This window comes from Neurospora tetrasperma, assembly GCF_000213175.1.
Source record: "Neurospora tetrasperma FGSC 2508 unplaced genomic scaffold NEUTE1scaffold_6, whole genome shotgun sequence".
Lineage (NCBI taxonomy): Eukaryota > Fungi > Ascomycota > Sordariomycetes > Sordariales > Sordariaceae > Neurospora > Neurospora tetrasperma.
In genome coordinates, this window is record NW_009799104.1 from 826,939 (window position 1) to 842,501 (window position 15,563).

A 15,563-nucleotide genomic window follows, 5' to 3' on the forward strand; every position below is an offset into this window, starting at 1 on the left:
AATATCATATGGACAGGCTCGAGGTGGAGGGGGGGGATTATGTTCAACATAAAAGGACGTGGAAAACAAATTTACGACGTCTTATTCCAGTCTACCGACATGAACTTTTATCATCATTCATCAATCCCACCGCACATTCTTTGGAAATATCACCAACAGTATGACAACTTCGGACACTCATTTTTTTTCTTTACCTTCCAGCATTCTTTGGAACGGCCACCAACAGCAGCACACAACACTAGAGACACTCAACTATCCTTCAGTCTCATGGGTTTAGCTACGAACACCATCCACACAGACAAAAAGCAGAACGCAGGCCAAACACGACGGTCAAGGTCGATATCCATTCAGTTGTTCCTCCACGAACTGTATCTGATCGGCATTCTTCTCATCTTGGTTATTCATCGGTGGACTTTTCCGCTTGCTTGCTTGGAGCCTTTCTCCCGACTTCCATTTACTATCTCGTCCCCGTTATCGTTGAGGTGGTCATCTTCCTTCATACCAGACCCTGCTACTTTGAGTCTTGAGAAACGAAAACCAAACCTCGCCACTAGTTATGTTTCCCATCATTGCCTCCCTGAGCACACCACTCCACATCGACATACACCCCATAATTTGAACAGCTTATCCGTTCGACGTGGTGCCCAGTCAGTATTCCTCTGAGCAAGCAAGCATCAATGCCAACAATCCAAGCAAGATTCGGAAACAAACACCCAGCTATCACTCATCGGCATCATGACTCCAGCCAACAACGAGATGGAGAAGCTTTCAATCTGGGCTTTCTGGACAGGACGACGTGTGGAACGGGACAAATACCACGACGGCACACCATACTCCCCCCCCCCCCCCGGTCACGACATCATATGTGGGTTTTTTTTCTTCCTCAAACTCCCTCGCTGGATTATTCTTGCTTGGGTGTCCATTTGTCGGTCCCACTCATCTTCCCCCTTAGCTCGTTAGGACACGTCGAGCTGTCTTCAAGTCACTTGTGAAGGCCCTTTGTCGCAAACCTGTTTGGGCATTATAACGACATGAGGTCTTATGTCTACTTTCATTAGAGCACTCGGATCTTGCAAGACCTCTACAATGGTTCCCATAACGTGTTTTACTTTTATTTTTATGTATATATATATATTTGTTATTTCCAAATTCTTGCGAGGATATTAAGCGGTTATTAGCAGCGAAAAACAAACAACGCCAAAGCCATGATAATCAATAGCGTCGTATTGTTCAAACAACATCATGTTTCATAAAGCGGAAGACAGACAGAGAATGTGGAAGTGGTCGTTAGGCAAAGATTGTCTCTCATTCTCATTCATGCTTCGATTTTTGATGATAGTGTGGTCTACTACGTATACTATGTATGACTGCACGTACAGCCTTTTGATTCCTTTTTCTCTAAACTGATTTGATTGCTCTGCGTCTTGCCTGGTGCTCCTTGCTTCGTTTGGAAACAACAAGCGAACTAGATGCCAATTTTTTTCTTTCTTTCTTTTTCTCCCTTTTATGTATGAAATTATCCACGTTAGCCCCAGTCTCTAAGAGTTGACTCGAGTTTTGAGGGTGGGGAGGTAAAGGAGAAAAAGAAAAGAAAAAGAAAGAAACCAAATTCAAGCGTGTCTGAAAACCGTGACGCCTGAGTCCATGTTGTTTGATGATGATGATGACGTTGCTGATTGATGTGGTCGAATGGAGCGGTCTTTTGAGAGCTGGAACCTTGCGGACCCTCGAATGGATGCCGGACCCGTGGCCGAATTATCAGGGTCTTGTTGCGTGTCCGTAGATGCGCGAGTCGTGATAGGAAAGTGGTTTAGAGATAGATAACAGCGGTCCGGGTCGTACAGCGGGGTGGATAGACAGAGAGAGGATTGTTCGATGACTAACGGAATTTATCTCCCCGAACAAAAGACGAGAGAGAAAACACACAAGAAAAAACACAAGTTAGCCAGACTCAAAATCAATCCAGATCTTCATTGGGCTGGTAGATGTGGCGAGACCGCGTAGGGTCCTTGCGCATGGCCTGGCCTGAACCGGTGAAACCGACTGTTTTTGTTGTAATCATTTTCACGTCAGCAACAATATCCTTTTCATTACGACAACGAGGAGGACGGACGAAAGGGGGAAAGAAAAAAAGAAACTCACCCCTCCCATGCACCCCCTCGGGCGTCCTAAACATACTCTCCTTCTTCGTCGCGCCCTTTCCAAACTTGCCCTTGGCCGTAAACTCCTGCCACTTGTTCTTGCCCTTCTCCAACTCCTTATTAGCCTTGATTTTCTTGAACTTGGGTTTCCCATCCTTATCAAACTTGGAGTCCCCCTTCCCCTTTCCTCCTGCTTCTTCCGCCGCCGCTGCTGCCGCCGCCGCCAACGCACCTGGGTATAGTTCAGGTCCAGCGGAAAGGGTGATGCCGTCCGAGTTCCTGACCATGGCCGCCGCGCCTGCGGCAGAGGAGGCCGGGATAGAGGAGGGGATGGGATGAATGTCGGAATCTGCGGCTTTGCGTTTGAAACCTGCGCTTGCGCTTGCGCCAATCGATGAGGAAGAGGCGGCGGCGGCAGCGCCGGGGGTAGGAGTGGTGGAAGACGCCATGGGCTTAATGTCCTTTGCTCTCAACGTCTCGACGGTGTCGTAGCTCTTGAACTTGACGGTGTAGATGGGTGCGGTCGAAGAACCGGTAACGGAAACGATCTTGGCGGGGTAGAAGCCCTTGTCGCCCGACAGCCAGCGGGCCATGACGGTGTCGTTGACTTGGTAGTTTACTTGTGCTGGCGCCTCTTCCTTCTCTGGTTGCGGAGTGGTGGTGGCGGCGGCGGCGGACGGCTTCTTGAAGGCGGGGTGGTTCTCGCGCGACCATTTTGGTGGTTCTTCTGCTGCTGGTGCTGGCGCGGCGGCACCTTGGCCGGAGGGTTTTCGTGATGATGAGGAGGAGGGAACGCCGATGGCGAGCGGTTCTTGATTCTGAGCGGGGACGGCGGCAGAAGCATTTTTAAGTTCGGCGAGGGAGTCGTCGATGAGTTGGATGCAGTTGACGAGTTCGGTCCGGAGGGCGAGAAGTTCTTCGTTTTGAGGATCATCCTGGAGCGAGGTATCGACGAGTTCGAGCTGGAGAATGGGGGCTTCTATTAGTATGACGACGCTTTCGGGAAAAGGGGATGGGTAAAACGTACTTGGGTCTCGTACTCCTTGCGCTCTGCTTCGAGTTGCGCTGCCATCTTGAACTGTTTCCAAGTATTTGGTGTTGAGTGACGAAATCGGGTGGCGCTAATGGTTACCGAGAACTTCGCTGGGCTGGAAAGAGGTTGGAGTGGCGGTCTGTCGTAAGTTGACTGAAATTGCAAAAGTTTGTATTGTCGGGCGCAAAAGGATGGGAATTGGGAAGAGAAGTCAAGTTGGCGCACACGGCTCGATGCGATACGTGATCAATTAAATGTAGCGCGGGAACCTTGGATGACGCACGGACGAAAATGCTTATCCGAACCATCACCAACTTGCGACCCGGAAGGAACACACTATTCACACTAATTACACTGAGCAAAAGGCTTCGAAAGTCAGTCAGTTAAACACTCAAATAGTTACCAGACAAAGACCAAATACAGTAGTTGCTTCCTAAATATGCTATGCTCATGTAAAACATCACGCTGACCCATCCTTCGAGTGTCCCCCCTTCCCGTTTTACACACCATTCTCGTCTAGTATGTATCCGTCTACACGACCTGACCTCATACCGACATTCAATGACCTATGAACCAGTACCTGTTTCTTTGTTATGTATACGCATAATCGTGCCCGTTGTCCTTAACGCCTTTCCAAAGCAACCAACCCCTCTCTCAGCAATGAAAGCTCGTGACTGACGTCTTCAACCCGACCAGATTCTCGTCGAACAATACTCCTACGCACTTCGACTGACACTACTAACCAACCCCACCACTTCCCTTAACAACTCTGGCGGCGGCTCATTCTGAAACTCACCACAGGCAGCACAGCTCTCACTTACAAGCGTCCTCGCATCCGAAGCCTCGCTTGCACCTTTATCCGCCCCATCATAACTCCTCGCAATCTTCCCAGTCACACCAACCCCATCACCAACATCAACCGTCACTCCATTCCTCGTGATATCAGCTTCAAGCCCCTCAGCTCCAGTCCCAAGCCCGCAGGTCTCCTATTCCTGGCTAACGCTCAGATCCAGACTCTTGTCCCACAAGGCCCTCAGAATCGCCTGCGTCTCCGCATGTTCGCTTCTATCCACCAGACTCGACCCGCTCAGTCGTGAACTGGAACCACCATTGGCACCGTTCAACATGCCCACATGCGGCTGTCCGCCATCTCCATCGCCGTCGAGACTAGAGCTGGTACTATTAGCCCTGGTCCCGATCCCACCAAGTCCTGAAAACCGGGCTGCGGCAGAGACGGCTTTGGAGGGGATAGCAGACATGGAGTTGCTGTGCTGATGGTTGGCGTTGATAGTGGCCTGAGCGAGGAACGAGTCTCGCGGCTCTCTGCCGTCGCGGAGGAAATTGGGTCGGCCACCGCTTAGTTCGGAGCCGCGCTTGGAGTGAGAAGTTCCCGGTCGGGAAGCGCGGCCGCCACCGTTCATGTTCAAAGACCCGTTCTGCAGAGCCTGATACTGAGCTATGCGTGCTATTGAGCGGGCTACGGGGTTTTGGTAGCGGCGGACGACAAGGTATTCCATGCCGGTGCGCTCGAGGATTCTGGTGAGGCGCGGGTCGCGGTTGTCGTACCCGTTTCCGTTGAGCGGGAGGCCGGGAGTCAGTGGGCCAAGGGTTGGGTGGTGCGGTGGAACCTGTGGCTGGTCCAGGGTTGAGCTGGCTCGCTGAAGATTGAGCTTCTGTTGAGTTCGGTTCAGATCTTTGAGACCGCCATATACGCCACTGGAGACGCTGGTTTGGGTGCCGTTTCGTTTTCTGGTGGTTCTCCTGATCTCAGTACCTTCGTCGTCCGAGTCCGCCCCGAGTTTGGAACCTTGGTGGCCGGCATGCTCGAGACTTCCCATCGATCGTGAGGTGCCATTCTCTGTCGTGGTTCGGATGCTGGTAAGGAAGGATTCACCGGGGTTGCTGGGATTCCCAGTAGATCCAAGCTGATCACCTCCGACAAACCGCGAGGTGAGTAGCTCCTCCTTTTCGCTACTTCCTGGACGTATTTGGGAAGAAAGCATCGAAGAAGCAGGAGACGTCGGCCGTGAGGCGTTTAGCTGGACCTGTACGCTTTCTGTGGACATCTTGGGCGCCGAAATCATCGATGGTACTCGTTTCAGAATGCGTTCTGTAAGAAGCTGGTTATGTGACTGGCTGGTAGTGGTGCTATGTGCGATACTTGGCGCAATGCTTGGCGCGATGCTAGTCTGACTGCTGCTATTCTTGTTGGTAGGCGGTTTCGAGAGCTGTGGCATTTGTTGTTGTTGTGGCTGTTGTTGTTGCTGCTGCTGCGGTTGCTGTTGCTGCTGGGAGATATTGTTGGCGGAGGCAACAGTATTATTACTGGGCTGAACACGCTGCTGGTGTGAAGGAAACGGAAATTGAACCTGTGTTACTCGCGGGCTGTCAACCTGCCCCTGGGGCGGTAGCGCGGAAGCCAACGGATGCAGGTGATTCTCGTTTGCTGTCTCGGCACCGTTGATTGTCGACCCGCGCCGCGACAGGAGAGGGGAGGCTGATGTGCTAGCGTCCACCCACTCGTCCTGATCGTCCTCGTCGTCGTCCTGACCGTCGTCTCCTATGTTAAAGTGAACCTTGCTATGTCGTTCGCCCTTGAGCTTGTGGACGGCGGGGTTGGATGTGGACCGCTTGAGCAGATTGGATGTAGACTTTGCTTTGCCTTTTCCAGTTCCGGCTACGTCGGCATTGGATCGATTGCGCTTCAGCGCCGTCGCAGAAGTATTCTTGAGGTTGGTAGAGACAGTCACGAGGTCCTGGGACGTTGAGCGGCGGTGGTTCGACGCAAGGAAAGGCGGCCGTTCAGGCGATGTAGGTGATTCTCCCTGTCGGCTCGCGGCGGTGTTGGTACGATTCAGCTTCACCGTGGAGGTCGAGCCATGGTGTTTGTGTAGGCCTTTGGAGGAGGGGGCTTTTCCGTGCAGCCGAGAACCGCCAACTACGTGCTTGGGGCCCTTTGCGCGGTGGTGGTGGGTGTTGCCATTGCCTGTCTGATCGCCGCCGACCTGAGAAGAGCTGCTGTCGCGGTGATACAAAGTCGGCCGTTTTGATTGGCCGGGGGCGCCCGATGTATCGCTATTCTCCCTATCCCTAGGCATGACTGTGGTGTGCTTATTTCCTGTGCCCCCTCTTGGCCTTTCCGTAATGATCCTATCCGACTCCGATCCCACGCTCACTGGTGTAGCGGCGCTTCCTTGTTTGTCGTCGGACTGAAAAGACGACTTTGTCGTTCTCTAGACTGGCCGAGGGTATACAGCAGCCGGTGACGCAAAGAGATGCCCGGCCTAGCGAGGCGGATCGATTTCGAGCGAACGAGCTTTGGTTCGGCTTTCGACCTTTGTGGAGGGGTTCGTGCAAAAGCTTCGGCTGTCCGTGTGTTGCTTGCTGGCTTGCGGTTTCCTGCTGGTTTCCTGCCGGCAGTAGGCGTTCCTTTCTGTTGGTCAACCGCAACTGAACCCCGAGAACTAGCGGGCGTAAATTGGGTCCCGAGGCCGAAGTTCGCTTTGAGCTCTGATCAGGTTCGTCAGAAAGGCGGGGAAACACAATCGGTTCCCAATCGAGTCAATGATTGCCGGCGTAATCGTGGGAGAGCCGTACTCGGTAGGTAGTGAAGAAGCGAGGTTTCTTGAAGCTTTCTTTTCGTTCGCTGAAGATTTCGAAAAGATTAGAGTGGTCCGGCGTGATGTAACCAATCGTCGATCTCGTTGCTAGTGGGCGCCGCGAATGTGCGTGTGGTATGTAGAGCTGGAAAGCACAAGTTGGGCGCAGCTGTTCGATGGTCAGGTCAGGTATATGATAGCCCCGAACACCAGCAAAGTGGGAAGCGTCTTTGCTGATAGAATTTGAAGTTGGACAAAAGGTTGCCCAAGTCGAATTGGAAGTTCCTTGGTTGTTGAGCTCCAGACTCCAGGCACTTCCTCTTGGTTCCTTCTTGCCTGCCACAGGCCAGCCAGCCAGCCCTTGTCATCAATTCGAACTAGGACCGACTAACGTAAAAAAAAGCACTTTGTTAGCGGCTTCCCCCCCACTGGAAGCCCCCTCCGGAACCGGCTCGACAGCGGGCATACAAACCACTGGGCCCGAGTAAAAGAACCCCCCACAATCCAATATGTAACGTCCAACTAGGAAAGAATCTACACTACTGTAATACTGTACATATGTACAACCGCCTCAATCACAAGCTCAACTCTTATAATATCACTTTTCACTTTCAAAGCATCTCCAATCATGACGAACTCCCCTGCTCCTCCTCCTTCGGCATCTAACTTTTCCGTTTATAGTGTGTAGCAACTCCACGATCTCGATTCTCTCGAAAAGAAAGAACTGAGCGAAGCGATCCTCCAAAAGCGGTGACGACTGACCACGGCAACGAAAGGGGCTTTGCTTCCACGGCACATTTCCCCATTGGTCAAAACCCGCCCGCCATTCAGACAGCATTCGAATACGTACATACCGTACATACCCAACCCGGACGGACTTGGTCAGGCCCACTGGCCAGGGCAGGGCACTCAAACAGTGAACCTCGACCTTGAAAGTCTCGTCGAAACCGCTTTAGGACTTGCCCGATGAACGTAACGACGACGACGGATATACCGAACGGTTCTGTTTCAAACTTGGCTTCTAGTGTCTTTCTACGGTAATGGTGAAACGAACCAAAACGAGAGACGTGGCATGTGGCATGTGGCATTTGGCATGTGGGATGGTTACAACGGGAGGAGATTGGAGATTTTGAAGCCCAAAAGTACGGTACTTGTAGTTCGAGAAGACAGGGCAGGACCTGGGACATGTGCTACCGGAGAGAGGTTCATCATACAAGACCCGTGTGAGGCTAAGAGGGTAAGGGAAACCACCACATCGATGTCGGTATGCGAACGGAGGAGGATGACCGCCTGCCCGTTTTCCTCGCTACATACCGACCGGACAAGCACTATACTTGTAGAGACAAAGTTCCCGTGGTCTTCTCATGAGTACTACCTAGGCAGCTAGCGACTTGAAACATATCCGCTTCCGCGCGAGCGGTTATCGGATGACACTGCCGGTGAGAAGTGTGACGGGGTACGTGACGAAGTGGTTGCATATCGTTGCCAACCTTCTACGCGTACATGGATGTAAGAGCAGGAGGTTTGAGCTGAACCAAATGAATGAAACGCATATGGTATCCAAGAAGAAAGATAACGCTGTTGTTCTAAAGTTACAGTAATTGTTGTTGACATACAATCATGACACAGAATATGCTATATCAAAGAAAGGAAAGGAAACCCAACGCCCATTTTTTGTCGTCACAACCGCTTGCTTACTCGGCAACCCAAACGGCAGCCATACCCATACCGGTACCAACGCACATGGACGTAACACCAACCTTCTTGCCTGTCCTCTTCAACTCATAGAGAAGGGTAGAAACCTGGCGGGCACCGGTGCAGCCAAGCGGGTGACCGAAAGCAATGGCACCGCCCTTGGGGTTGATCTTCTCCATGGGAATACCAAGCTCGTTAGCGCACCACAAGCACTGCGAAGCAAACGCCTCGTTGATCTCAAAAATGTCGACGTCGTCCTTGTTGATGCCCGTGAGCTCAAACACCTTGGGGATGGCCTTCCAGGGGCCGATGCCCATGAGAAGAGGCTTGACGCCCACGACGGAAGCGGCGACAAACTTGCCGAGAATAGGCTGACCAAGCTTCTCGGCGGTAGAGCGCTTCATGAGCAGGACGGCGGCGGCACCGTCCGAGACCTGCGAGGCGTTGCCGGCGTGGATGGATCCATCCTTGGCAAAAGCCGCGCGGATCTTGCCGAGAGACTCGGCCGTGACACCGTCGCGGATGCCGTCGTCGCGGTCAACTAGGATCTCCTTGGTCTCGCCTGACTTGGGGTCCTCAAACTTGGCCTTGAGCGGGAGGATTTCCTCCTTGAAGAGACCCTCCTTTTGGGCCTTGACGGCCTTTTGGAACGAAGAGGCAGCGAAGGCGTCCTGGTCCTTGCGCGAGACGCCCTTGTCCTTGGCCATGTCCTCGGACAAGACACCCATGGGCACCTTGCAGTTGGCGGCCTCTTTGTGGGACTCGAGCAGGTCCGAGAACTCGGCGACGGCGGCGGGGCCGTAGTTAGTGGACATGGACTCGACACCGGCACCGACACCGACTTCGATCATGCCGGACCGGATTGCGTTGGCGATGTCGACGCAGGCCTGAAGACCCGAGGAGCACTGGCGGTTGAGGGTGTGGACGGCGGTGGACTCGGGGAAGCCGGCGACGAGAGCAGCGGCGCGCATCTCGGTGGCACCACCGCCAGGGGCGAGGACGGTGCCGACCTTGATGTCCTCGACGAGGGAGGGGTCGATCTTGGAGCGCTCGATGAGGCCACGGAGGGCACCGGCCATCAGGTCAGCAGCGTGGGTGTCCTTGAAGCCGCCCTTGCCGCCTTTGGTGAAGGGAGTGCGAAGAGCGCAGGTGACGACGATCTGTAGGTTGTATGTGTTAGTCGCATCTTGTTTTCTGTAAGTCGTTCGGTTCGATGTGGTCGGTCGTGCTTACATCATCGGCGTTCTTCTGGAGAATCTGGTCACGGCCACCACCGGTAACACCAGCGGAGATCTGGTTGCCGATCTGAGAAAGTCTGTCGAGAGCTGTAGTGGAAGGAGTATCATGTTAATCACCATTTGCTGAGGCTAAAAAGTCGGTTCAGTAATACGTACCACCCATTGTGAATGATTATACGATTAGTCGACTAGATAAATGGATGAATAGAAATCAAGAATCAACGGCTGCTTGTTGGGTATCCTCAGAAGATTGGAAAGGGCAGAAATAGTTCAGTGGAAGGAAGGGAGGACGGTGTGGAAGGACAGGAAAACAGTTTGTATTGATATATAAAGGCGAGACGGGAGAACAGGAAGCAAGAAAGATGGATCGCCAGGTGGTTTAAACCTCGGGATCTCGACTGGTCAGTCCCCAGTCAGTTCAGTTCCCTTGATGCTCCCGTCAGGCAGCGTGCTAACTGAGGTGGTGTGTAACTGGTGGGCGAGCCCTGCGGTGGACGGTGGTAGCACTAACAGACCGACAGGAGCGTGGAGCACCCGCGGTGCTGGCTGGCTGTCCAGTGTGGGATGAAATTCCGGGGCGGGAGGCGGCGGCAGGTGATGTCAGAAATGCGCCGAGGCACTGCCGCATTCGGTTTAGCGCCAGACGACAGACGTGTGGAGGAGGGGGTGCGCTGGGGAATGATTGGGGACGGTTGGGGTCGCCAAGAGCGTTGCATCCGCATTTTCAGATTGGTCTGTTTTCTCTTGTCGCCTTTTTCACATGCTTCTCTTTTTCTTGCGTTGACGAGAATGGCTGCTTAACAAAGGGCCCATATTGTGGAATCACTTTCTGTCAACAGCAGTTCCGACAACCGAGAGGCCACCCACACTGGGAATTTCCAAGATGGAAATCCAGATCAACCCAACACTTTCAAGCGTCCCTTGTTGGACATTGTGAAGATGGGAATGCTCGTCCAGGGGGGTGGTTGCAAGCGTGGAAGTAGGAATCACATGTTGACCGAGCCGACAGGCCGCTAGTTGTCTGTCAACATTTCCGTCTCATATTAACATCAACAAAACATCGCACTGCGGGAAGCCGTCAACGGTCGATTCATGCACACGCATATATACAAGTACTGTACAACGTAATTCGGAACGAACCGTTCGGTTCATGCTCCAACCCCATTCAGATGATTGCTCGAGTCCGAAAATGTCGTTTCGCGATGTGCTGCTTCGAGCGGTCAAAAGGCAGGATGGACGTTTGCTTTCTTCACTCTCGAGATCTAGACCACTCGACAATGCAAAGAAAAGTACTGCTTACCTTCAAAGTCACATGCGGTGTGGAGGTCATGTCTTTTTCTTGTTTATCAGATGGAATAAGCTTACAGGTTACATATGGATGGGATGACAAGAGAGGTTAGTGAAGTACCTGTGGACGCAAGGCAACTGAACAACTCCTTGACAACTCATCACTGGCGATGTTCACACCTTGATATCAAAAATGCAAGGCGGGAACCAGACAGCATTTGCTTGCGAGAACATCATGCGCATTCATCAACCTAGGTATCGACAATCATGTCAAACAAAAGCTATCCCTAAATGCAAGCCAATCCCGATATCCAACCCCCCAGCCCCAACACCTTTGTTGACCAAGCCCAGCTTAAGCCTTGCCGTGGTACTTCTTGACCTTCTCAACCTCATCATATGAACCCATAAAGATACCAGCCTTGTCATGGATGTGCTCCGGTACGACTTCGAGCATGCGGTTCATCTTGCTATCGACAGCTTGACCACCAGCTATCGTTTTAACACAACAACATGTTAGCATCCATCATCATACTTTCATCTGGGCGCAAGGGGTGATGTGATGAAAAACGGATGACAAGACTTACCATTCTCAAAAATCATAGCCATGGGCGCGCACTCGTACAGAATACGCAGCTTACCCTTGGGGCTTTTTTTGTCTGCCGGGTACGCAAACATACCACCATAGAGCAGCGTTCTGTACGCATCGGCCACCATGGAACCAATGTACCTAGCACTGTAAGGCTTTCCGCTGTCCTCCTGGGTTTCCTTCAGACTGTTAAAGTACGCCTTGACGTCATCCTCCCAGTAGAGCGAGTTACCCTCGTTGACGGAGTAGATGCTCCTCTTCCTGGGGATCGTCATGTTGGGGTGCGTCAAGATGAACTCGCCCACGCCCTGGTCGAGCGTGAAGCCGTTGACGGAGCCGCCCTTCATGGTGATGACCAGCTGGGCCGAGGCGCCGTACATGGTGAAGCCGGCCGCCACGAGCTCGGTGCCGGGCTTGAGGATGTCTTCTTTCGTGCCCGTGCTGTCCTCGGCCAGCTTGTGGATGGCGAAGATGGTGCCGACCGACACACCGGCGTCCAGGTTGGAGGAGCCGTCAATGGGGTCACAGGCAACGGCGTAGCGCGCGTGCTTGGCGTCCTTGAAGTAGATTACGTGCTCTTCCTCTTCCGAGACGAGCAAAGCGCACTTGCCCGAGGAGCGCATAGCTTCGATAAAGAGGTCGTTGGAGATGACGTCAAGCTTCTTTTGCTCGTCGCCCGTGGTGTTGGAGGAACCGGCGAGACCTGTGAGGTTTACGAGCGTGGCGCGGCGGATGTAGTAGGCGATGGACTTGAAGGAGAATTGGAGGGCATGGCAAAGGAGGCTTTTGGGGTTTCATGTTAGCTGGTAGTTCTCTTTGACTCTGTTGTTTGCGCGGTCAACAGGAAGGGATTTGGTGTACGTGATGAATAACATACGTAAAGTCTCCAGTGGCCTCCTTGTGCTTTACTTGCTCCTCGGTGAGGAATCTGGTGAGGGTGACAATGTGGGTGTTCACCTTCTCACCGTCGTTCTCGGCGCCAGCTCCGTTTGTTGTGAAAGTCGACATGGTTAATTATGTGTGTAGGATGTGTTTTTGGCGAAATTGGTGAAAATGAAGCTTGCTACACTGATCGTGAGAACAAGCTGGCTGTTATTTCGTGGCTAGCTAGATTATGCACTCTGCAGCTGTGGGATGATGTATGCTTCGCGGTCACGAGGGTTGACGTTGAACAAAGAGCTCGACTTATACGCAACTATGATGTTTGGTCGTCTGTTCGGTGGATTGGTATTGTTCCGGTGAGGAAGATGGCAAATTCAAAACACTGGTTTGGGTATTTGGGTATAAGATAATGGAAGAAGAGGAAGATTGAGAGTGAGAAGAACAGAGAGCCCGAGGAAGAGGAGGAGGAGGAGGAGGAGCAGCAAGATAAGAAGCTTCCCTTTCAGGTTCAGGTGGAGTGGCAGAAGACGGGAAGAGACGGTCAGACAAGCCAGGAACACGAAAACATGACAGGGGAATGTTCACAAGCCAAGGGGATCTCCTCCATCAACGTGACAGGTTGGTATCCATTCTAGACGAGGAGTTCCATTTTTATGATGGACTGGCTGAAGTGTTCCTGGCGTATGAGAGGGCCTGGAAGACAACATTCAGGCGACGATCACTGATCGTCCGTCCAGGAGTCAACGCAAGCGTAATGTTGCTTTGGAACTCTTCTGGTTGAGGCGTTGAGATGATATCAGGAGGAGCTTTTCCTCCTCTCCAGATGCTACACTACAAAGCGACTTCAGTTGTCTGGAAGCTGTCGAGGCAATGGCACAACCCCGGAACCCCGGGTTGCAGAATGGGGGAAAACGGGAGCTATGGGACCCCTCATTCGGCCGTCGTCGGTTGAACAAGCGGTTATCGATAATCAGGGACGGGGAGAGCTACCTATGTCCACTCGCTGACTTGTGACATCAGCGACTGTTGGCTGGCCGCCCTCCCCCCCCCTCGAGCAGTCTGTGGCTTCTTTGCTTGTTTTGCTTTATTGTGGTTCTTGTGTACTCGTGGCAAAGCCGAATTAGCCGTCTGCTGATTGCCCACATTACTCTTCAATGACCTGTTGCGAGCTGATGTTTGAGGAGTTTGTGATAAGCCGCCGGCCGAAGGGGAACTTTCCCCAACTGTTTGTTTTTGCATATGATATGAATGAAGCCAAGATGACGAACGAGGAGTGGAGGGGTTGCCTAACGACCGGGGGCGATCCAGAAGCCGTCAGGGGCAGGATGACAGGCTGGGCGAGATCCGGGGGTGCGGGGCAACTCTGGTAAATGCAACTGAAGTCCCCCAAAGAAGATTTCCCGGGCCGACGGGACATGCGCATGGCAATGCTTCCCATTTCTGTCGCCAAAGACCTTTTGGTGGTGTTCTGTTCAATTTGCCAACCATCCGGCAATCGGCTCACGAAGCTGAGGATTTGTCAACAAACCCGACTACACCGGCACCCAAATCCGGCAACAAGCCAACGAGAGACGGTCAAGAATCACCAAAGTTCAGAATCTCCATCATCTGACTCGGGGTTTGTACCACAATTACGAATCACTTGATGGCAAATAAAATGAACAACAACACCGCCGGTTGATTACGGAACAGAAACTGTTGTGGCTTTTTCCCTTCCCAAATTTCCCAGTCGTCCTCGTGACCAGCTCCCGGTCTGTGGAATGGAGATCTTTTCGGGGGTCAGCTTCGAGCTCAGCTTGGACTTTGGAGACACTTCGGGCGGAGCTTTCCCGTGGTCCGGCAGGCACCTTGACGGCTTACCGGATTCTCTTATCGTACACAGAACCCTAACCCTTTTTATTTAAGTGACGTCAGGGATGTCATTCAGGAGTCGTCCACCATGTTCACGACAACTTTTCGATACTATAAAGAAACATCTCGAAGACTGAGAAGCGGCAAAGCTTGTATACTCTCTGCCTTAGATTACTAATCCATCAAATCCCGCAGATGAGGCTTCCGGTCCCTCAACATCATATGTCGAGAGGAGCCCTTTCCCACGAGAACCTGTTCCATGACAACCGTTAAATCCCGATACGTACGAACCCAGGAATCCTCGGAGTAGATCAAACGGCCATGGGAAAATTTCACGTACCATTGCCTCGTAGTGTACATACCGAAGCACTCTTGGAGCTGATCGACTCAAGACTTCAACCCTAACCCATCCGTTGACGACAGGATTTGTTGGAGGCACTTGACAATCTCGGTATCATCATCCGAAGTCAAGATCTGGACGATCAAGCTCAATGACCAGGCCATTCCAGGGCCTGCTACATGTGACCCACGGGTTCTGCTCACGTTCTGTTAACGATAGTCATCCCAAGGAGGCCTACCCATTCAGCACCGACCCAACCATACCTACAGTACGGATTCTCCATACTCAACACGAATTGTATCGGTCAACGTACCCAAATCACAGCGCACTAAGCAAGCTCGGTCGCTTGCCATCATCATTCAGTGCCGTCCTTACCCCCCTGCCAGAGACTAAAGGACTGCCATCAAATCATGATTTCTGAACCCATCAACGACATATGCATATACCCTCCCATGAATTACAATGCTCCGCCCTCTCGAACCTCTCCACGCCCCTCCTTATTCCGTCCGTTATCCCCTTCTTTCTCTTCGCCCTCGCACTAGTTTCCACAATATTCCAGAGAGTTGTCTGATAGGGAGGATGAAGGCCGGAGGAGAGGCAGGTAGGAAAGGAGTTGGTTGGAGGAGTCGCGGGGCCAGAGGGCGGGTATGTCGCCGACTGTTATGAAGGTGAGCTTTTGATGTTAGCAGAGGGCAAAGGAAGAGGGAGACTTGGCCCGGTAAGTGCTTACCTCCTCTTCACACTCATCCTTCGCGTAGTACTCATTCTCATGACCCTTGGCGGCAACCCCCTCCAAGTTATGGCCGCGTCCAGTATTAAGGATGCAATTCTGAAGCAGCCGGAAGAGATCAGGTTCCTTGATGATTTGTCTCGTTTTCAAGATAGAATCTTCGACCTTGGTCAGGTTGAAC

General features: G+C 52.4%; 4 protein-coding genes across 4 annotated transcripts; all 4 read right to left on the reverse strand.

Annotated features, from left to right (window-relative positions):
* Nucleotides 1-1,843: 1,843 nt before the first annotated feature.
* On the reverse strand, nt 1,844-3,213 carry NEUTE1DRAFT_131741 (uncharacterized protein; the record flags this gene model as incomplete). Its single annotated transcript, XM_009855807.1, has 3 exons — nt 1,844-2,043; nt 2,143-3,103; nt 3,169-3,213. The coding sequence occupies 3 exons, from the start codon at nt 3,211-3,213 to the stop codon at nt 1,958-1,960; spliced, it is 1,092 nt and encodes a 363-aa protein (XP_009854109.1).
* Nucleotides 3,214-3,980: 767 nt separating this feature from the next.
* Nucleotides 3,981-6,272, reverse strand: NEUTE1DRAFT_124441 (uncharacterized protein; the record flags this gene model as incomplete). Its single annotated transcript, XM_009855808.1, has 1 exon — nt 3,981-6,272. The coding sequence occupies one exon, from the start codon at nt 6,270-6,272 to the stop codon at nt 4,161-4,163; it is 2,112 nt and encodes a 703-aa protein (XP_009854110.1).
* Nucleotides 6,273-8,286: 2,014 nt separating this feature from the next.
* On the reverse strand, nt 8,287-10,099 carry NEUTE1DRAFT_68512 (3-ketoacyl-CoA thiolase; the record flags this gene model as incomplete). Its single annotated transcript, XM_009855809.1, has 3 exons — nt 8,287-9,628; nt 9,702-9,793; nt 9,863-10,099. The coding sequence occupies 3 exons, from the start codon at nt 9,867-9,869 to the stop codon at nt 8,468-8,470; spliced, it is 1,260 nt and encodes a 419-aa protein (XP_009854111.1).
* A 1,114-nt stretch (nt 10,100-11,213) lies between these two features.
* Nucleotides 11,214-12,955, reverse strand: NEUTE1DRAFT_87200 (fructose-1,6-bisphosphatase; the record flags this gene model as incomplete). The annotated part of the gene is made up of 3 exons (XM_009855810.1): nt 11,214-11,482; nt 11,578-12,362; nt 12,457-12,955. The coding sequence occupies 3 exons, from the start codon at nt 12,585-12,587 to the stop codon at nt 11,346-11,348; spliced, it is 1,053 nt and encodes a 350-aa protein (XP_009854112.1).
* Nucleotides 12,956-15,563: the final 2,608 nt, after the last annotated feature.